A 23214-nucleotide genomic window follows, 5' to 3' on the forward strand; every position below is an offset into this window, starting at 1 on the left:
CTGCTGAGCCTTCGTCATGGCTTGGACTCAGGGATACTAGACCCCCGGCGGGGGAAGGGGATCCCCTACCCCTGCCCCCACCTCCACCCCTACTTACCTGGCCAGTGGGGGGGCATACCTTCTGTGTGCACTCCCCTGTGGCGCTGCATGCTCGTGTGTACAGCAGCTGCCTGGATCAGACCAGTTTTGGCCCAGTTCAGGGCCACTGTAGAGCGCAGGAGTGCTCTTGTCCTCCATAGTGGCCCAAAATGTGCCCGTTTTGGCCCAAATCAGGCTTGTTTTGGGCCCATTTTGGCATGGATTGGGTCCGTTTTGAGGCATTGCAGATATGGGCCTGAAACAAATCTGATTTGGGCTGAAACGGGTGCGTTTTGGGCCTCTGTGGAGGGCAGGAGCGCTCCTGCATTCCGCAGTGGCCCGAATCTGAGCCTCTGAGGAGCGTGGGCACACCCCCAGGGGGCTGCGTGATGATGTCACTTCCTGGAAGTACATGTGCCCCCCCCACCAGAGTTAAGTGCCAGGAGCTATTCCCCTGCCATGAGGTTGAGAGGGCCTGGCAACCCTACTCGGACAACCAAGGAGGGAGAATGTGGGCAATCACACAAATTAAAGTGTTTTTGTAAATCACCAGATTCATGATAATACATAGAAAGGAAAAGTAACAATCGCTTATTGTTTCCTTGATGTTCTATCACTTTTGCATTTTACATTTGGGAAAGTTCTCCTAAAAGCACATGGTTTTAATACAAGATATGAATGCATTAGAAGCTTGGAAATATAGCATTACAGCCAGGTTCTCACGTAAGTGTTTCAATAACACAAACTTTAGAAAAAGGCACCTGCAGAGTAGGTACAGGTAAAGAAAATTCTGAATTATTTGATACTTAAAACACTGAATAAAACCTACTTACTTATTCACATAATACAAATTATGCTTTCGATCTCCCAATCAATAGCCAGTGAGTCTATGCACAGCTGACATCCAAATTGAAAATATAATTATAAGCCTAGTTTGCTGTAAACTACAAAGTCCTTTTGTAACAGATTATTTAAATACAAATAGGTTTGGAAAATTGGTTTTAAATGTCTAATCTGTTTTATCTTACATCCCAGCTGCTGAATTTACCAACATCATAAATGCAGGCTGAATGAATACACAAAGATTTATTTGAATTCCACTTACAAATAGCTAGCATAGTTTTCTCATTAATACTCAAGCTGATGAGAGATGTAAGCATGCACTTTAATTTGCTGCATAATCAATGCCCATTTAAAGCCAGAGTTCTGTATCACTATAGTGTGACCAAGAAACAGAAGCCAGAATGAAGCTATGTAAGTGGGAGGGAGCAGGTTTGCTTCTAAGACACTGGAATCACCATGGTTAGTAGGCTTCCCAGTTACTCACCAGTGGCGGGCACTCTCACAGGGGTTTTCCCCAGAGTTTGCAATCTGCCTGGTGATTGCCCACTACCAGCAGGCAACCCAGGAAAGAAGGTGCGGCAATGTCACTTCCTGAAGTAATGTTATTGCTCTGGCCGCAGCCATACTTCCAAGCTTCATTGGGGCCAATTTTGGCCCCAAATAGCTTGAATTTGCCCCATGCAAAGCACAGGAGCACACCTGTGGCTGGCATGATGATGTCACTTCTTGGAAGTGATGTTATCCTGTAAGCACTGGGAGTACATGAGCATGAGGAAGAGACTCCCAGGAGGTGCAAGGAAAGTGCTGGGTCCCCTCTCCTGCTGGGGAGCTGAAAATAAGTCTTCCCTGTTTCTTAGCCATGAGAGGTCAGCTAAGAAAGACAGTGATAGTCCAACTCACATCAAGGAGAATTGCTAGTGAAATCACGTGAGGAAGTTACAAACAAGAGTGATACTGAATTTGAGCCACACTGGTCAGATGTCTCTGTCACTTGGGAATTAATGAGGCTGACCTCTGTGAACAAACCAGTTTAAATGATAATGTATGATTATATGGCAAACAAAACCAGAGTTTGGGATTTGATAAACTATTACTATCCATAGTTATTGGAATGGCTTACATTCGGATGTGTACACTAATTGCTGTTGTTGTTAGATTTGTAGCCCACCCTCCCCGTAATTGGGCTCAGGGACGGTTACAACAGGGTATAAAATACATTTAAAACCAGAATAAAACCACATCACAATCATACATTACAATAAAATACAGTTCTTGAGATAGCGGCCCATACCATCCACCTCTGCCAATGATGCACAGGGGAGAAGGGAAGAGGGAGGATCACATTATGACTCATGTGGGGGCTGAGATGACTATACAGCCCCCCACTGACAAGAGACCTGTAGGGAGGCTCACTCCATGGATATAATCTGAGCTGGACAGATCAGCTGAGCTTACGTGTATGTCACATGTTTCTAAACATGAAGTTTGTCATCATTCGTTATTCACACTAACATTTCTAATATACATTTTAATGTATCTTTTGCTTGTCAAAGCAACCTCAGGAGGCTGCAAGCCAAGCAGAAAACAGGCTTGAAAAGATAACAGGAATGCTTACCAAATATTCTACCAAATTTCCCCCCAGATTTGGGGGCTCTTAATTACAGAAATTTTTAACCAGAGTGACACTGATGTCAAAATCTGGGCATTGTTTGTTTGTGGGGATTTCTGTAGGTTTCCTACTTCTCCATTATGAGGGAAGGATATAAATACATAATGAAGGGACTTCAGATGAATCAAGGAAAAAGTTGTTTGTAGAAAAGGACAATGAATGATATTTTCAGTAACCCTTAAACCAGGATATTCTCAGCTCTCTCATATGTTGGGAGTTTGAATTTCAGAAAGGTAGTATACCCTAGGCAACCATTTATTTCCATACAATTAAATGGACCTCAACTAGATTTGTCACGTCTGCCAATGGTGGGCAAACTCCCAGTGATTAGTACCTTTGCCCATGATTGCTGGCTGATTGGTGGGAGGAGGCAAGCTGGTGAAATGGGCATAAATGTGCCTGTGTCCCCAGCTGATTATATCACTACCAGTGTGGTCTGAAATGGTGTCACACCAGGGCTGATTCTCTAAAACTTGGTTCCAAACACTAAATTTTGGGGCTGAGTTTTAGAGAATTGGACCTGGTGCAAAGCCATCGTTTCCTGGTTGCTGCTGAAATGACATCATTGCGGGATGCTGTGGAGTGCACACAGAAACTGGTAAGTTACCAGTGCCCCCCAACCTCCTCCAATTGCTGGGGGGGGCAACCCTTACCTCATCTACCTTGCCAAGAAAGAAAGCCATATATATTCTCTCTCTTGATTATTAAACACTTCCTCAGTTCAGCTACCTGCTGCCCCTGCCATGGCTCCCCTTTTTTCTTGGACTTCTCTCTTTTTTCTGCCTCTCCTTTCTGTTATATACCCATAGCTGGAGATACTGATAAGAGTGTTCCTTTAACTACCAAGTGACTTGATTGCTGCTAAAGAATCATGAGAAGTTTCTCTTCTGACTGAACACAGAACAATGTATAAAGTTGGAGTCCTGAATAGAGATGGGCACAAACTGAAATACGAACCAAAATTAAGTGTGAACCAGGCCGGTTCGTCGTTTGTGAACCACAATTCGTCAGATCCCATTTCTGATGAACCGCCATGAACTTTTAGGCTGGTTCGTTTGGTTCATTTTTTGATTCATCACTACAGGCTGCCTGGTGCCAATCAATCAGTTTCCTTGGCAACAGAGGATGGACTTCCTGCAGATCTTCTGCTGACCTGGAAGTGATGGTTTTCTGACCTGGATGTGATGTTTTCATGAACCAAATGAACCAGTTTGTGAACCAGGGGCAGGTTTGTGAAAGTTCGTGGTTCATGGTTCGTGAAATTTGATGAGCCACGAAACACATGGTTTGTTTTTTTCCCGGTTTGTGTCCATCTCTAGTCCTGAACTATGTTTTTTTAGACATCAAAGAAAGTCCAGAAAACCTTTTATTTTTCACTGATAGCTTGTCGAACAAATCACTTCCTTGAAATACCTGAACATATTTTTCAAAGCATATTTGCATTTTCTCCCTAAAGTTATGTAAATCTATCTTGTACATTTTTCCTGCCCTTCCACCAAGGATATTGGGGAAGTGTGCATGGTTAAATTTCCCTCTCCCCATTTTACCTTGCAATGACCCTTTGAGATAGAGTCTCTCTACATGATAATCTATTACACGAGGATGCTCAAATGAAAGGAGAGCAAAGTTAGCCAGAACTTTTAGTTTAAAAAGATAGAAGGAAAGGATCTGTCAATTTCCCCTCTCTACAAGAGGGTAGTTTAAAAAGATAGCTGACAGAGATGCTCCTCACAGGGTTTGTTAATTAGGTGCAATTAACAAACACTTTGTGGAGCAAAGGGGCCCTGTCTTTTTAAACTATCCTCCTGTGACAGAGCCTTTGGCTTTTAAACTACTACTCCCAGCTCCATTGCATCTCCCTTCACTTGACCATCCTCACATAAGTAGTATCGTATCGTATCCAGAGACTCATAGGTTAGGCTGTGACCAGCTCTATGTCATTCAATGAATACATGAAGCTGCCTTATACTGAATAAGAGAACTGGTCCATCAAAGTCAGTATTGTCTACTCAGACTGGCAGCGATCCCAGTGTCCGGCAAAGGTCTTTCACATCACCTACCACCTGTTCATTTTAACAGGAGATGCTGTGGATTGAACTGGGAACCTGCTGTGCCAGACTGATGCTCTACCCCTGAGCCATGGCCCCTCACTAAGTGTCATGTCTGAGTGCAGATTTGAACCTGTGCCTCCCAGATCCTAGTCTAAAACTCTAACCACTACATCACACTGTACTAAAGACAATTTCAGCATAATGTGGAATTTAGGTTCTTTCCACTCTGCTTCCACTCTGTATAATCAGGGTGACTTTAGGATGTATTTTTGTTTATATTCGTTGGACCTATTTGTTATGTAAGTATGTAGTATCCTAGTTTAGAGTGTAAGGGCATAAAGGGCTAGATGACCTTCAGTTCTTTGTCAGCTTTCACGTTCTATAATTGTGTTGCCACAAGAAACGTATTTGACCATTGTCAGCATTAGTAGAAACTGCAGTTATCTTGCAGGCCATCTATTCCCATGGTGAACAGTAATAGAAATAAGGAATCACACAGTGTTACGGAATCACTTGAAGGTATAACTTTGCCAGGTTTCCTCCTAGCCTTTTTATACCATATAGTATTTTATGACCTTTTCTGATAAGATTTCATTGTTCACCTGATAACATCTAGGCTGCTAAGATTACAGCATCTGCCAGCAATTACTGCAGATGCTGCAACTAGATACTTCAGGAATTTTGATTGCGGCAAAGAATGCTTAAAGGCTGAGCAGTGCTGTAAAGAACAAAGCAGAGGACATGGTGATATAAAAGATGCACAAATCCTAGCGATAACCCTAACAGAGTCCACTATAACTCTCTTTGTTCTTATTGAAGTTGAGATGCCAACAAATCAGCCAAATATTCTACAAAGCCAATAATAACATGCTATAGATGTCATTGAAATCTGTCATTAAACACAAGAGGCAAGAGTGATAGCTCCTTGCTTCTCACCCTCGTGGATGTCACAGCCTACACATATATACCCTTCATAAGGGAAGAGGCACCTACATAACCAGAGCAACATCCGGAAATAGACAGGAGTCTTATGGCAATTTATCAATTTTACAACTAGAAGTGCCATGAACTTCCAGGTGAAAATGTTCAGCAGGAAAGCATACCATTTCTGACAGCCACACTAACTCATATGCTGAGTCTTGGATCCCCCCACTTCTCCATTGAATGACTGAAGCAGCTAGTGAACAGCATTGTTGTTTTGCTCTGAGCCTCAGATAATGGAGTTTTGTCTCTTCTACCTTGCTGCCACTTTTATATATACATAATGGGTTAAATATTTATTTTATTTATTACATTTCTAGACCGCCCTCCCCGTCAGATGGACTCAGGGCGGTTTAACAACATACAATTTATAATATACAGTTTAAAACAATAAAAACATTATAAATAAGCATTTAAAACACTATTCCATGTGCAATAAAATTTCTCAAATGGTGGATATAAATATTAAAATTCAGCATTTTAGGCACAGGGCTTGGCTCTTACATAATGACCTGCATCACACTTTATGAACTCCTGCATGGGTGGTGGACGGTCTTCAGTGGTATGGCCGGCAAGAGGACAGCCTAGTCCCCACCAAATGCCTGGTGGAACATCTCCATCTTGCAGGCCCGGAGGAAAGGTAACAAATCCCACTGGGCCCTAGTCTCCTCAGACAGAGAGTTCCACCCAGTCGGAGCCAGGACTGAAAAGGCCCCAGCTCTGGTAGAGGCCAGACGGACTGCCCTGGGGCCAGGGACCATCAGTAACTACTTATTAGCTGATCAAAGTGACCTCCGGGGAACATACGGGGAGAGGCGGTCCCAAAGGTATGCTGGACCCAGTCCACGTAGGGCTTTATAGGTCAACACCAAAACCTTGAACCGGGACCCATTACTCAAATGGTAACCAGTGCAGTTGACGGAGGATGGGGGTTATATGTGCCATTATTGGAGCTCTGGCAACCACTCATGCAGCTGCATTCTGAACCAGCTGCAGTTTCTGGATCAAGCCCAAGGGAAGCCCCGCATTGACCCAGTTACAGTAGTCTAATCTGGAGACAACCATTGCCTGGATCACTGTCGTAAGGTCATGGGTCAACAAGTAAGGGACAAGTTGCCGAGCCTGTCTTAGGTAGAAAAATGAGGATCGAACAACCACTGTGACCTGTGTCTCCATAGATAGGGAAGCATCCAGGACCACCCCCAGGCTCCTAACTCTCGACACTGGCATAAGCAGCACTCCATCAAGAGCAGGGAGCCGGAGTCCTGCACCCATGGACCCTATACCCACATGCAGGACCTCCATCTTCAAGGGATTCAATCTCAGCCGACTCTGCTTCAACCATCCAGTCACAGCTTCGAAGGCACGTTCCAGGACATCTGGGGCAGAGTCAGGCTGGCCGTCCATCATCAGATACAATTGGGTGTCATCTGCATATTGATGGCACCCAAGTCCAAAACTCCATACCACCTGGGTGAGGGGGCGCATATATACATTAAATAGCAAGGGGAAGAGTATTGCCCCTTGAGGGACACCACACACCAGTGGGTGGCAGGATGACAATTTCTCCCCCAGTGCCACCCTCTGCCCCAACCGTGGAGAAAAGAGACAAACCACTGCAAGGCCATCCCTCGTATCCCCACATCGACAAATACATCGGCAAATTACTCTGAGTGAAAATATTACTCAGAGTAATAGTCAGTTGGCTTAGGTAATTAAAATGACATGTGGGGCAAAAACTATGTTTCCCATAAGGCTGTGCAAAAAATACTACTGCTTGAAATAACATAAATAATGCTAGGCTCAAATATCAAACAATAAGACTTACCAAAAAAAAGTGTTTGTTTATAAATTACTGATTTACTCACTGGTCAAATAATTGACTATGGAATAGTGTGCAGCAAGCACAGGTCTGGGTAGGATTTCCAGAAAGTGGCTGGCAACTGGCAGGAGGCTTGGGGGGGGGGGGTTAGAAATGGGGGGTACCATCACCCGGCACTATTACTTCACTTCCAGGAAAAATCTGGAAGTGATGTCATGCCTCTCTAGGAATTGCAGGAACCTCTATAGTAAAAACATAGTTTCTGGGGATTTCTAGAAAGTCATGACATCACTTCTAGGTTTTCCATGGAAGTGATGGAATGTCATTGCCCAGACGGCAATTTTTTAGTTATTTTTCTCCCACCAGCCAACAAAGCAGCAGTGAGCTGCAGGGGTTGTCAGTGGAAGGACTCCTGCCATAGCAGGAGACTGGCAACACCAGGGACCTTTCTGGACATGAGGTTAAATTTGGCATTTATAATTAGTCATTCCAATCAATGTTGATTTAGCTTGGCCTTCCTGCCTTCTGCATTGTGTGGTGCAGATTCAATTTGGTGTCTGTTTTTTCATTCCAGATGTTTGAGAAAGTGTTGGTGTAGTGTCGGGCTTTCTGGGCTTTGTGATCCACATCACTTTTTTTGTGTGTGTTGCAATGTTGCAATTACAGGTGCCTAGCATCCCCCTCCCCTTCTAAGTTCTACTGTTGGCTGATTGGACAGGATTTTGATGCCCAGAAATGAAGCTCTACTATTGGACATAACCTGGTCATGTGATTGTGACTGGGGAGGGTGATGTATCAAGTAGCCCTCCACTGCTGCAGTCACCACTATTTTGTTAACCCTCACAAAATGAAACCTGGAAAATTCTTTGAACTGTAACAGTCATAAATAAATAAATGAAATCTTCAATCAAAGGTGCATGAATGTGGAGTCTGCGCAACCTGAAAGCAAATGTGTTTTTATCACATGGGCTGATCACAACATGGCAACATTGCAACTCTTTAAAAAAAGCTTCAGTGTTGCAACACTTAAAAAAGGAAAAAATTGAAAGGTGTGGTGCGACTTCCTCTGGCACCCGGAAGGTATTAGCAGGCTACCTGTGACCATGGTCTGCTTAGACAGTACTAAAAAGTAAACCCAGAATAGAATGAATATTACTACAGTAATGTTTCAGCATTACTACTCTTTTTTAATATAAAAAGGTAGGGAATTCGTTCAGAGAGCTGAGAAGAGTGAGAGTGGTTACCAGCATGCGACCAACCAATCAGCTCCTGGGGAAAGGAAAGTTATTGTATGTCCACAAGGAAAAAACTCGAGGAAAAGCCGGAGAAAATTCGATTCTGCATTGCAGGCCTCCCTTACATGTGTGGAACTCTGGAGATCATGAGAAGCAGAATGGAATCAGAATCACTCTCATATGAATGTGCTCACCTAGGTCTGGGAGAAATCTAGGATTGTCATCAGATCACTTGGGAACGTGCATATGTGAAATGTTCCTGACTGTTCTACACTGTACTGTTTGAATACATGAACAGTAGCCAATCAAACAGGTTTGAACTGCTCACAAAGAGTTTAATGAACCCTCAGTTGCTTGTTTGTAAATGGGAAGCAGAACAAGAGCCAAAATGGTGGGAACTCAAGCATCCCTACTTAGAGCTTATATGAAGAAATCCACCCCAAATCCTGGGTGTTGGGAGGGGGGTCATGAGGGGGAATCACATGGGAAGCACTTACCTAACGTATGTGAAAAGAATGCATGTGCTCCCAAGTGCCCCACATTGCACAAAGAACCATGTCATAACTGGTATAATGCAGAAGTAATGGGTCATGCCAGGGAAGACAATTGAGTAAAAATTGACTCCAAACACTAAATTGGAAAAATATTTTTACTTAGTCAGCCCCCAGCCTGACCTGTTGCTTCCATGTCATACCAAGAATGATGTCATTCCCAGCATAACATGGGGGCATGCTTTGTGCGCACAGCCATATTTTCACTGACCAGGTGAGAGGTGGAGGGGCAGAGGCTGGGGGCAACGGATCCTCCACTGAGGGATGAGCAAGCCTAATGCTTAATCTTAAACAACAATTATCTCAAGGGAAGACTTCAATTAAATAAATAAATAAATAATCCCTCAGTTTCTTTCTGAGTTTTCATAGCCTATATCTAATTTATATCAGTAGGTCATAAAGATTTACATGAGTCTTTTTGATGACCTAAATTTGCCAATATCCTATACCAATTGGATAGAATATCCTTTTGCTCACTTATGTTCCTCAACAATAACACAGTCTAGATTAACCCTCTTAGTTCATCTTGAGGTCTCAATTCCTCGTAATAAAATCTCAGATCTGAACAAAAGCCTGAATCCAGGAAGGTCATTCAGTTCTTTGTGTAAGGAGTTCTCCTGCCCCACCTTCCTGGGTCTTCTCCCAGTCCTCACCCAGCTTTTCCTTCTTGCCAAGGCCCCTTTAGTGGTGCGTCATCTACATAGGGTTGCCAGGTCCCTTGACTCCCCCGGTGGGAGATTGGGAGCCTGGCACCTTCCTTGCTATGCTCCTGGGTCCTTGAGTTCTGTGCACGTGCAATGTGTGCATGCGCTTCCAGCTTGTGTGATGACATCACTTCTGGGAAGTGACGGCATTGTGAGGGTCAAAGGTCAGCCCAGGAGCACTCTCACACTCACCAAGGGACTGGATTGGCCTGCTGTGGTGCAAAATTTGGCCCAAAATGGGCCCACTGCTGGGTGCATTTTGGCCTGATTGGGCCACTGTGGGTGTGAGAGTGTGCCACGCCACCTGGGGGCATGCCATGCCACGGGACGGAGTGCCCTGGGGAGCACGCCCTCACTGGCCAAGTAAGTGAGCATGGGCTGGGAAGGATGGGAGCAGGGGATCCCCCACCCCAGGTGGGGGAATGGCATCCTTACATCTACATCCCCATTCCTGTGTGCCAATACTAGCATTTGAGATAGGGATCCCATTCCCCTGGTGGGGGTGGAGGATCCCCCATTCCCAGCATCTGTCTCCCACCACCACCTACCAGGCCAGCTGGGGGGAAAAGATGTGGGAAACAGGCCTAGGAGCTTCAGAGAGTACTCCTGCACACTCTGTAGGACTTCTTTGCCTTGCCCCAAGCACTAGTTTGGGGTCCAATTTTTATCAAATCATCCACATGCAGGGGCCTTCACTTTCTTGTCATTCCAGGAATGACGTCATTCTCAGTGCAACAAGGAATTCCTCTGGAGTGTGTGCATGCAAAGCACATGTGTGAGCTAAATTCCCCCTATACACCCCCATGACCCCTGTGTCCCCCAGGTTGGGCCCTAGAGGATGCAGTGACCCTAGTTTGGGATTTCATTTGTGTCTAATCTTTCTAACAAATAAGGCCCTATACCAGGCCTGATTTTTTACCCTTCTTATCAACACTGATGACTTATTGTTTGAAAATAATGTAATTTTTGCATTCAAATTCCCATTCACATTCCTCTCTCCATTAATATGCAGGTAGGATTCTAAAGTAACTCTAACATACTTCAGTTCTAACTGAATGCACATATCTGACTTTAACCGCAGCTGAGAATTAAGCTACAATAATTGCACAGCCAATATACATTAGATATTAGGCCTTAGGCATGGAATTGCTCCCAGTAATTCCAGCCACTGCCCACCAATTGCCAGATTGCCACCTGATGAGCAGGCGGAAACAAGCCAGCCAATTATGGGGAGGGCAAGATCCACCCTACATAGTACGTTCCTCCCCCCACCCCACCCCATCTCTCACCAATTGTCATGACTGGCAACCCAAATTAGGCAATGCTAGCCCACCTTCTTGAACTGGTTTTTGTAGAGTATCTAGCTTGACATGGAGCCACTTCTCAGCTCAAATGAAGTTACTTAATATTTCACCTCATCTTTTAATGTTTCTGCAATCAACTATAGAAAACCGGGGGGGGGGCAAAAATATAAATTTGGGGAGAATTGCTATCTTGATTTCATTCATTCTTTCAGTCCACAGACTTTAACTTGTAACAACTACCTAAATGTCCTTTCATTTTTTTACAATAGTACTTTATACATCTGTTTTATATCAGTTGTTAATATTAGTCTTAAATGATCAGTTTTGTAATGGAAATAATCCCAAATTCATTCATTACCTGATCCATCATAACTACATTTGTTACCAATAGCTGTTTTATCTTTGTTTCTCTTAAATAAAAAAAAATGGATCATTAGTCTCTAAAATTATGGGAAGGTTTATTTTTTTATAGTGATAGCATAATGGTCTCTGTTAATTCAGAATTAATTTTAATCTTTGCTTTACACAATGATTAAATTAACTGAAACCATAAATTAAATTGATTATTCATATTAAATGCATCAAGTACTCTAAATAGATATTCTCCTTCAGCCCTGTCAAATACCCCAGCAGCATCTATAATACTGTATATACCAGAAGTAGCTCCATTATCTATAATATTTATGGTCCTTTGTTACATTATTTATCAAAGACCTCAATTTTATAAACCTCCCCTGAACTGGATATATGTATTTACCAATTATGTTGATTAACGTCTTAAATTATATTGCTCTTGTAATCTGTACTGAGTTTATACGATTTCACCATTGTCAGATGTTTTGGGATCAAAATAATACTGCCTCGTGCCAAGATTTTTCCAAGTAATAGTTAAATAGATCTGCCAAACTACGCTTAGGAAAGGGTAATGCTTACGCTTATGATAAGGACAAGTAGGATATACTATTTAACACACAACAGGCACAGGCCTCTTTCCTGGGAACAAAACACTGATCTCCTCATATTTCAGGTTGAGAGGAGAGGATTTTCCTCGATGGAGACAAATGAGCAGGATGGAGATGACCATTGGCCTGCCTGACAGGAAGAAGCAGGACAGACTGCTGTTTAGATATTCCGAGTTGGAGCAATAAAAGTTGAGGACCCATGCCTTGTTACGATTGGATAAAGGAGCAGGGTTGCACACAGCTCAAACCCAATTACAGGATAGATTAAAGAAAAACCCTCCCAGCTGGGAGAGAAAGAGTTTAAAAATTTAGCATACTGTGTGAAAGGCGCACGAGCCAAAGACTGGTAGAAATGGAGTAGACTGCATTGACCATAGCCTCTGTTTCAAAGTTCCAGCTTCTCTTGTGTCTGTTCCTCAGAAACGAAAGTCAAGGGATGTTAGGAAATAAAGAGCTTTTTTTCCCTTTTAAAGATCTCAGAGTATGTCCAAAAAGTTCTTACTCAAGCTCCTGGCCATTCAACCACATATGGCCAAAACACTTTACAGAGCTCAAGGGCTAGCAGGACAGGGGAAGGGCAGTGCACATCAGTGAATGTGCATGCATGTAGGACACGACTGCTAGTGCCTCAAACCACTGAGCAAGGAAAGAACTAATGAATACAAATGGTGGTAGGAACATACCCCTTATGATACAAGGGAATGGGGCAAGTGGGTAGCCCCCTCACTCACACACAGATCCCCCAATGTATCTTGGGGATTCTTGGGCAAGGAGAGTGGGGAAAGAGGGAGTGGATCATTACATCATCTAATCTCAGTACTTTATTTTTAAGCAATGTATTGTAAGTAATTATTGAATTGAAATAGGAGTGCTGCCTTCCACTGAAATATCACACATTGTGAACTAAATGCCTAAATATCCTCAGTTTACAAAATCTCTGTTTGATACAATTTATTCCTTATTAGTTTGAACCACTCACTGTTGATGCACTTTCTCCTATCCTTAATTTCAGGTAAAGGATAACTTTATTCTTTTTTTTTGTTCTCTTTTTGCCTGCTGAGATGCTAGAAGAAGTTTCCCAACAAAACTAAGCAAAAACCTGTGCGCCATGTACAATCTCCTTCTGTATCTGTGCTTTATTTATAATATTAATACTAATAATATTTACTGATATATAATATTTATAATATCAGTACTAATATTTATAAAATCAGTATCAGTATTTTACCAGTACTGATGTAGCTTCTAAATAATCATTTGCCACCCTCCCCCATCCCATGAGTTTTAGTGAGGTTTTAGTGAGGGAAGGACAATGTTGGAGCAGCTGGATTTTTATAAACTGAAATTGCTTTTATTATGCTACCTGTTTTACATCGTGATGTAATCCGCTCTGAGCCTGCTATGCAGGGAGAACAGAATATAAATAAGTAAATGGTTATGGAACCAAGGCCTATGTTCAGCTTGCAGTGGGCTTCAGGTAACAAGGGATGTGCCAGCTGCACCCACATACAGTCTTTCATCTTAGGGTTCAAATATCTCCAATTGACTGTCTTAGGGTTCAAATATCTCCAACTGACTGCAAAATATTTCTAAGGACTGCAAAATTCCAGTCCTTCAACTATTTTCTAATTTTTGGTATAACATTTGTAATACTATATCCCCTTCTGAATTTATCCAAGACTGCATACAATATCATGGTGAAATCTCCAAACATCACTAGTTGTCCTTTCTGAAAACTCTCACTGTCCTTTACTAATATTTAGAAATTAAATTAACCCATTATTTGGTGCATACATATTAGCAGTCATGAATCATGACAAGTGTTCTTCATTAATATTTGACTACATTTCACCAGAATTTCATTATTAATTGACATTCTGTTGCCTTCTGAATTTTAAATTTATAGATATGTGTAGACAATTTTGTTACCACGAGAACTAGAATATTTAAAATACTCCAACAATATTTATAACTCCAGAAAAGGATTAATTAGAATTTGAGTACAACTATATCTATTATAGTTGATTGTACTGTAACTAATAATTCAAAACACTTCAGACCTACCCATACGATGTCTTCCTGTCTGTATTGCTTCCAATTGCGACCTGTATCACTGAACATTAGAATGTAGCTTGTTGTCCAGTCTGAGCTTCCATATCTTCCTTGAGTAGCAACACCTGTAATCTCCACTCTGTCTCCCAAATCAATCTGAATCCATTGTTCTGTGCTAGAATCCATTGGAGACCATCCACCAGCTCCTAGGAGAGATCAGGGAAAGATGAGAGCTGATTCATTCCTAGAATAACTCTCATACTTGCCTTAATAAATTTATGTATATTATCTCCAACTGATGCTAAGGATGCCATAATCCCATATCATAGTTCACCATCTTCTCACATCTATTTCTATATTGTCTATCATTTCGCAATCTGTTTGCATGATCTTTCATCTATTATCCATCTCCTGACAGATAAAAGGAGGTACTTCTTAAATCAAAGAGTAATTCACTGCCACAGAATATAGTAATAGTTTAGCTGGCTTGAAAAGAGACATGGGTGATGATAGGTCCATCAATGGCTGTTAACTATGATGACTAAACAGAAACATCATTCCAGGAACATCAAGTTGGCAACTATTGCATTGCAGTAGTCACTGAACACCATTCAAACTTCATTCTAGCCTAGGGTTTCATTTAGTTCCCTCCAAGTCTCTGCAACCCTTGGGGCTACAATGACTGAGTAAATGTTGCTGAATATAGTACAAAAGTGGACCTGCTTATCAACTACAGCCTGGCAATTCTTTAATCTCCATCATCTCCTGCTCCCTACTGGCTATTGCTGCCCTCAGTCACATCTTTAGAACAAAATCTACACATCCCATACCCCTGGCAGAATGCCACCACATTTAGCTAACTAATCCTCAGCAATGGAGAAATTCAGCCTGTTGCAGCTATGGTAAGAATGTCACTGGAACTGATACCATCATAAAAATTCCCACATCTCTTACAGCAATGGCTGATACACACAACCATATATCCCCTGCTAACAGGAATTATGCAGATTGTCCCTTAGCCCTGCTTGCACATGGCCCCAGGGCTGGGATTCCACAGGCAGTACACTCACTGCACTAATGATAGCTCTGTCCCTAGAGTGGCGTGGAATGGCAACTTAGAGTATTCCCACTTCATATGTACTTTCTGAAACAAATAGTTCTCGTAATTTGGAATTCAAAATGAGACATCTGAAATGAGATTTTAAAAATTTAACACATGTCTAATACTGTTCATATGCCACTTAAGAATTAATCTGGACAGACTGCAAAAGCTAGGCCATTCTTTTGCTTTTTAAAGTTTAATTGTGTTTCAATTGGCTGTATTATTCACCCATTTTACATATTACATAGTTAAACACAGTAATAAAGATTGAAGTAGTAACTAACAAGCTATTTTTATTTTTATCTTACCTCCAGGTAAGGCCTGAACATCTCCCAGGGTTACAACAACTGATCTCCAGATTAAAGAGATCAGTTCCTCTGGAGAAAAAGGCTGCTTTAGAGGATGGTCTCTATGGCATTGTAACCAGCTGAAGTCTCTCCCCTCCTCAGACCCTGCCGTCTCCTTTCCAAATCTCCAGGAATTTCCCAACTCAGATCTGGCAACCCTACTTGAGTTTCTAGGAACTCATTAAAATGGAGGATAGGATAGCAATGTATTCCTTCCTCCATTTTATCATCGTAACAACTCTGTGAGGTAGGTAGGCTGAGAATGGTTGTGCCGAGATCATGCAGTAAGCTTTCATGGCTGAATAGGGATTCTGAGTTTCCAAGGTAGAGTTGCCAGCCTCCAGGTGGTGGTTGGAGATCTCCCAGAATTACAACTGATCTCCAGCCAACAGAAATCAGTTCCCCTGGAGAAAATGGCTGCTTTGGAGGGTGGACTCTATGGCATTATACCCTGCTGAGGCCCCTCCAAACCCCTATCTACTCCAAGCTCCATCACCCAATTAAATCTCCAGGAATTTCCCAACCTGGAGCTGGCAACTCTTTTCTCAGGTCTTACTGTGATATTCCAGTCACTGTACCACATTGACTCTGAATAGTAACCATGCTTGTACTATAAATAGACTCAACCACATGTGTCTTGTTTGTGTAGATTGCTTAAAAGAATTAGTTGGATGCAAAAGGAACAAAAAGAATGAAGAGGTTTTTTTTTTTTAATTATGCAATTGCAAGCCATCTAGATGCATTGCAAGATGCTCTATTTTGCAGAAGCAGCCTGAGTGCCAGGTGTTGTAAGAGTTGCCAAGGTAAATATTTTTGCTTTCCTGAACACAATACATGGCCTTTTTTTTTTGCACATTTAATGCAAAGGGAGATGAAGACAGGTTTGCATCTGTTCCTAAGAGGCCATGCCTCTTCTCTACCCTCCCCCCAATTATTTTTCACTAAATTGTTTTATTTGTTTTTTTTTTTAATGTAATGAATGTGCATATTTTGGCATGTTTGGAGTGTGGCGTTTTCTTTCCTGCCATCTGTTCCACCACCCTCTTGTGACATATACACTCCAGGGAGCATATGCCAGTCGTTGTGGCCCAGGAAAATTAAAGTTTATTACTATAGCATCAGCAATAGTGCCAAGATGAAATAGTAGAAGAGCAGGTTAAAAACTGAGGCAGAGGAGTAAAGTCTGCTTCAGGAATATTTCAATGACTTTCTTATTAATAGCAGCTCAGCCAATTGCAGTGTGTGGTTTTATTACCTGTGCTCTCTTTAGTTTTTTCTCAGCCTATCAGGAATATCCACAATGTCCCAGAATCTCGCACACAATTGGAAGGATCAGATGATTAATGAGCTTTCTGTATAATTAGCAATTTACAAAATAATCACTATGGGGCCTCTTCTTTCCTTTTGCCCAGATCCCATTGGCATAAATAGAGCAATTGTGTGCAGGCACCAAGAGAAACAGAGTTCCCCATGGAACCCAGATCATTCCTCATCAAACATTGGATGCTGCACGTGGTACAAGAAATGGTCCCTGATTGGGTTTTGTGCCAGAGGACTCTTGTATGTGACCTTTTATTCACGACAGCAACCAAGTGTAATTCAAAAGGAACCAAAATAGCATACGCTTAGGGGTTTTCAGCTTTTAAAAAATGAAAGACAAAATATACTCTTAAACACACATGGCACCATTTATGAAAAAATAATTTTAAAGAATCCAGCTTAATGAAATTGATGTTCTTTACTTGAGTATGTGTACATTAGACATGGGCATGAACAAAAAAAACCCCAAACCACGTTATTCGTGGTTCATAGCATTCCACGAACCACGAACTTCCAACTTTTTCCCAGTTTGGGAATTGGTTCATGGTATTTCCTCCGCCCCGGACCGGCTGCTGTGTTGAAGCCGGTGCGGGGCATTTGAAACATACAGCCCCTTTCTTCTGCTGCCCGGGCAGCAGGAGAATGGAGCTATCACTTTCACAGACCCCACACCAGTTTCTGCCCATTGGCTGAACCCAGCACAGGGTCTGTGAAACTGACAGCCCCTTTCTCCCGCTGCCCGGGCTGTCAGTTTCACAGACCATGTGCCAGTTCCAGCGTGGGGTCTGTGAAACTGACAGCCTCTTTCTCCTGCTGCCAAAGTGGCAGGAGAAAGGAGCTGTCAGTTTCACAGACCCCACATTGGAACTGGTGCGGGGTATGTAAAACTGACAGTCACAGACACCGTGCCAGTTCATCCAATAGGTTGAAACCAGCATGGGGTATGAAAACTCCGAACCGGCCACGGAACGGCTGGAAAAATTCATTTGTTCCATAAAAACGCAGTCCCACAGAATGCATTTTGCTGCAAACAAACCAGCCATTCCATACGGAATTTTGTTCCGTAGTTCATTTTGTGGCCATCTTTAGTGTACATGTATATGGTCTCTCATGCAATTTAGAAAAAACGAATTGAAGCAAATTTGTTTTAAGCCATAAATGTATGAATAAATGTGTGTGCTGTGTGCTATCAAGTAGCTTCTGACATATGAAAACCCTATTAATTATTTAAAATGTCAAATCATTGACAGCCTTGTACAGGTCTTGCAGACTGGAGGCTGTGGCTTCCTTTATTGAGTCAATACATCTCATTTTGGGCTTTCCTTTTTTCCTACTGCCTCCCTCCTTTCCTAGCATTATTGTCTTTTTGTCATCCCACGATGTGATCAAAGTACAATTGCCTCAGTTTAGTCATTTTAGCTTCTAGGGAGAATTTAGGGTTGATTTGATCTAGTATCTACTTATTTGCCTTTTTGCCTATCTATGGTATCTTTAAAACTCTCCTCTCTCCAGCACCATATTTCAGATGAATCAATTTTCTTCGAGTCCACTTTCTTTGTTGTCCAGCTTTCATATCTATACATAGCAATGTAGAATACCATAGTATAAATGATCTTGATCATTGTCCCCAGTGACACTTCCTAATCCTTAGAGATCTTTTCTAGTCCCTTTATGGCTACCATTGCAAGTCTCAATCTCCTTCTGATTTCTTGGTTCTGATCTCCATTTTGGTTGATTATTGAGCCAAGGAATAGAAAATCTTTTAATAATTTCAGTTTTTTTATTGTCAACTTTAAAGTTGTATAATTCCAGGTGATTACTTTTGTCTTCTTGATGTTAAGCTAAAATCCTTCTTTGGCACTTTCTTCTTTCTTCTTCATTAGTAGTCATTGCAAGTCTTTTCTAGTTTCTGCCAGGAATGTGGTGTTATCTGCATATCTCAAATTGTTAATGTTTCTTCCTCCAATTTTCACTCTACGTTCATCTAAATTTAATCCAGCTTTCCTTATGACATGTTCTGCATGAAGTATAAACATACAGGGAGATAAAATACATCTTTGTCTGACACCTTTGCCAACTGGAAACCATTTTGTTTCTCCATGTTCTGTCCTAATAGTAGCCTTCTGTCCAGAGAACAGGTTGTTCATAAACACAGACAGACACTCCACTCTATATAAAGCCTGTTTTGAATTATCACTACATTTTAATTGTTGACTGTAGTAAGTATCTTCTTTGATTTAATGTCATACCACTGATAACTAAGGATTCTGGTTTAGTAACAGCATAACAGAAAACAGCCTTTTTAAAAAGAAGAGTTGCCTCAAGACATTACCAAATTCAAGCAGGAGGGGAAATTTGAAGATTTCTGCACATGCAAGATATTTAAGGAAACTGGAGAAACTAAAGCTGTTTTAATATAATCACTGACATTTCTACCAGCAGTCACTAAATGAAGACCCAAGACAATATCATTTAGAGTAAGCTAGATGTTATTGCATCACCAATTTTATTTACCCATCTTTTACATGTGGATTTCAGTTAAAGCAGCACACTCTTTGCTTGCATTTGGGCAACACTGACCTGGCTCCAAATTTGGCCAGTTGTACTTGGAAATGCCAACATGATGCTATAGGAATTCCCCAGATGTCTATGTTTTTTCCCATAGAGAGCACGGAATTCCTAGAGCACTGTAACATCACTTCTCAGTACAAGTGATATCATACGTTGTTGCCCCGAACCCCCACCCCATTTTTTCCCCTGCTGGAGCAGAAGCCAACTGGCAAGCCCAACTGACAACTAGCCCAACTTAGCCAGTGATGCTTTTTGCTACATTTGCATTAACTGGCACAATTGCACAATGGCACAAGCAAAACCCTGAATGAACATTTTTGGGTCAGGGAAGGAAACACATTCTTGCATACAGATATGTTCCAGTCCACAGCTGCTTGTGAAAGAGTGCAAGGAAGAGTCCTATTTCCACAAATGTTTGTTACTGAAGTGGGGGGGGGGAGATTACACGTTTCCTTATCAGAAGGTGTCAGAAGATAGCAACAGAAGCAAGCCTATGGCACACAGCTTCCAAATGGAAAACAGAGCATGATATGGAGGCCAGATTCTTGCTGGCTTTAAATTCTGTAACCATCCAAGGCTGTAGGTGTGGCTCCAGAATTTTCCTTACTGTCTCCTGACACTCTTCCATGAGGGACTTGTATGCCCCATCCCTTTCAGCAGTGCTCAGTCATAGGAGTAGAAATCATACCTGTGTTGCATTGCATAAGCCACTGCTGGAACTTTCAGGAATCCAAAAGAACTAGAAATTGTGGAGCTTTTCAATTAAAATATAGTGCCAATTAGTTGAAGGGTCCTCCTCTTCTACCACTCTCAGCATTTTTGTCATTGCCTTCCTAGCAAAGAGATACTAAACTTAGATTGCCAATAGTGATGGGGTATGCTGCCTCTGGAGCAAACAACACCACAAGCGCTTGAGGAAAAGCGTACATTACTTATATAATGGAGGGGACAATTATGAAACTTAAATGGTTTTATAGTGTACATTCTTAGACTGCTTGAAGCATTCCTGTTGTACATCCTTCCTTTAACATTCACATCAAATACATAAAACCTGAAGTAGGATGATTAATTTTGAAAATGTATTGGCTAGTCAGGTTAGGATTGAATAAAAACCAGTGGGAGGTAAGCATGACATCCTATTTTCTCTATTAAATACTTTCCTAATTTAATAACCCAACTCAAGAGACACACATACACTTTAACACAGATTTTATTTGGAGCCTCTCATAGGACCTGTTCAAACATTCAGCTTACTATGGTTACTGCTGAAAAGTCCTTGCATAACCTGGCAATATATTCATGTTTGAATTCCTCCTGGCCAACTTCACCTACTCGGAGGATATGCAACACTAGCACTCTAGCACTGTATAAAATGGGATCTACACAAGGGACAAAAAAGTTCAACATGATTCCTCAGTCATAGATAAGCAGAGACTTCAGGGCAGTTGCTTTGGTTAGGAATGTATGTTTGATTCAGACCTCAAAATCAGACCTGAATGTTTGATTTAGACCTAGAGAGGTTTAGTCTAATTCTGGTATCAAAATATGATATCCCACAAGAGCATAAGGTCTACCTACGACAGCATCACATTTCCCAGAGTGACTGCCAGATAAATCCATGAAGCCCACAAGCAAAGCATGAAGGCAATAGCACTCCTCTGCTGCTGCCTTCCCTGACAACTACTATCCAGAGCGATACAGCCTCTGAACATAGAGTATCCATATCAAGAGCTGTTGATATATGTCCTCTCCAGAAATCTAACTAATACCTTGTAAAAACCATGCTGGTGATTATCACCAGATCTCGAAGCAGTGAATGCCCTAAATTATATGTGCTGTGAAGATCTCTCCTCTCCTCTCCTCTCTCTTTCCTGCTTTGAATCTACAGCCAATCAACTCTCTTGAAACACATAGTGCTATTGTTTTGAGAGAGGAGACACAGTCTATCCATTTTCTTTAAGCCATGAATATTTTAATAAATCTTTATTATGCCCCATCTCAGTCGTATCTTTTATAAACTAAAAATTCTTGAATACCTTATTTTGTACAAAATATATTCTCCCTTTATTATGTTGCACCATTTCTAGCTCTACATCCTTTTTTTAAAATGATGGAGCAATCAAAAACGTATGCAGGATTTCAAATGTGGCTGAACATAGAATCATATAAAGATGTTAAAATTAGAAGCAGTTTTATATTCAGTTCCATTCCTTATAATCCGTAGCCAGCTATTCTAAAACATATTAACATATTAGCCTACATAATAGAATAGAGACAGAGTAAAATCAACAAAGTAAGAGTGAAATTTTCTCCCTACTATCAAAATAATAACTTGATTAGTGTACAGTAATGACAAAAACAGAATAAAACAGCTAGCATTTAAATGCAATTAAGATTCCAATTCTAAGCACACTTATTTGCATGTTCCATCACAACTTTTTAGATTCCCTATAAGATATTGGTGGGACTCCTGTCCAAGACAGAAATATCAGTGATACTGCACCACTGAAATGCCCTCTGAGGACTGAACTACAAATTTCATAAAAGCCCAACATCTAATAGTTAGTTCTGCCCTCAAACTTTCCACAGCTGACATAAAGCAGCAGAAGTCTTTTGCCAAAAACCATCAGAACATAGTTTCATTACTCCATTATACCTTCCTGTCTTTTAAACTTTCATTCTTCTTTTCCTGCTTCTTAGCTCATTCACTACAACTCCTATCTTCTCCTTTATAGTCCTCTGGTTTCCCATAAATCTAAGGCTGCCAACTCCAGGTTAGGAAACTTCTGGAGATTTGGAGGTGGAGCTGGGAGAGGGTGGGGTTTGAAGAGGAGACCTTAGCAGGGTATAATGTCATAGTAGTGTTGCCAGGAATGATGGGAATTTACTTGGTTGCTGGGGGGGGGGGGGCTTGCTTGAAGGTGACATCATTATGTCACTGGTGACACAGTAATGCCTCTCCCTATGTGACCAGTAGAGACATCATCACATATCCAGGAACAATGAGGAGGCTCTGGTATTTTGGCAAAACTCTATGGTTAAACAGTAGACTTTTGCCAAAATACCAGAGCATCCCTTAGCAGAGTGCAGACATCATTTCTTGGTGCACAGGGAATGATGTTAGTGCATCAGTGCTGACATTCCACTCCCCCTCTAGTTTCCATTTCCACCCCCTGCTGAGCATTTTCCTGAGCATTGGAAGGAAGTGCCCGCTTACAGTAGGGGATCCCCATTGCCAGCAGGGGAATATCAAGTCTGTGCCATAGAGTGCAACCTCCAAAGCAGGCAATTTCTCCGTGGGAACTGATCTCTGTAGTCTAGAGATTGGTTGTAATTCTAGAAGATCCCCATGCCCCACCTGAAGGTTAACCAAAACCAAAGGAGAATAACTCCCTGAGGGAACAAAATCCTATTATATAGTAAAGTATTATATATTTTAATAAAGTGCTATAGTACCAAATGTGTTGAATACCAATAAATAAATATATATCAATAAATATCCATCTAATAAATACAATAAATATATACAAAAAGGCACTCCCGGAGCGTGTGTGCACGCTTACCCGGGTGCCTGGCTTTGCCCTCATGCACGGAGGGAGAGCAGCAGGCTTTCCCGGGCATC

General features: G+C 41.6%; 1 protein-coding gene across 1 annotated transcript in view; it reads right to left on the minus strand.

Moving 5' to 3' along the window:
* The window catches only part of CNTNAP5 (contactin associated protein family member 5), a 472567-nt gene that overhangs the window by 434455 nt on the left and 14898 nt on the right, over positions 1 to 23214 (minus strand). Inside the window, exon 3 of the mRNA XM_054970095.1 lies at positions 14265 to 14458. Within this exon, the coding sequence (XP_054826070.1) occupies positions 14265 to 14458 (194 nt within the window). The remainder of the gene's footprint in view (positions 1 to 14264; positions 14459 to 23214) is intronic.

The sequence above is a fragment of the Eublepharis macularius genome, chromosome 2, assembly GCF_028583425.1.
Source record: "Eublepharis macularius isolate TG4126 chromosome 2, MPM_Emac_v1.0, whole genome shotgun sequence".
Taxonomy (NCBI): domain Eukaryota; kingdom Metazoa; phylum Chordata; class Lepidosauria; order Squamata; family Eublepharidae; genus Eublepharis; species Eublepharis macularius.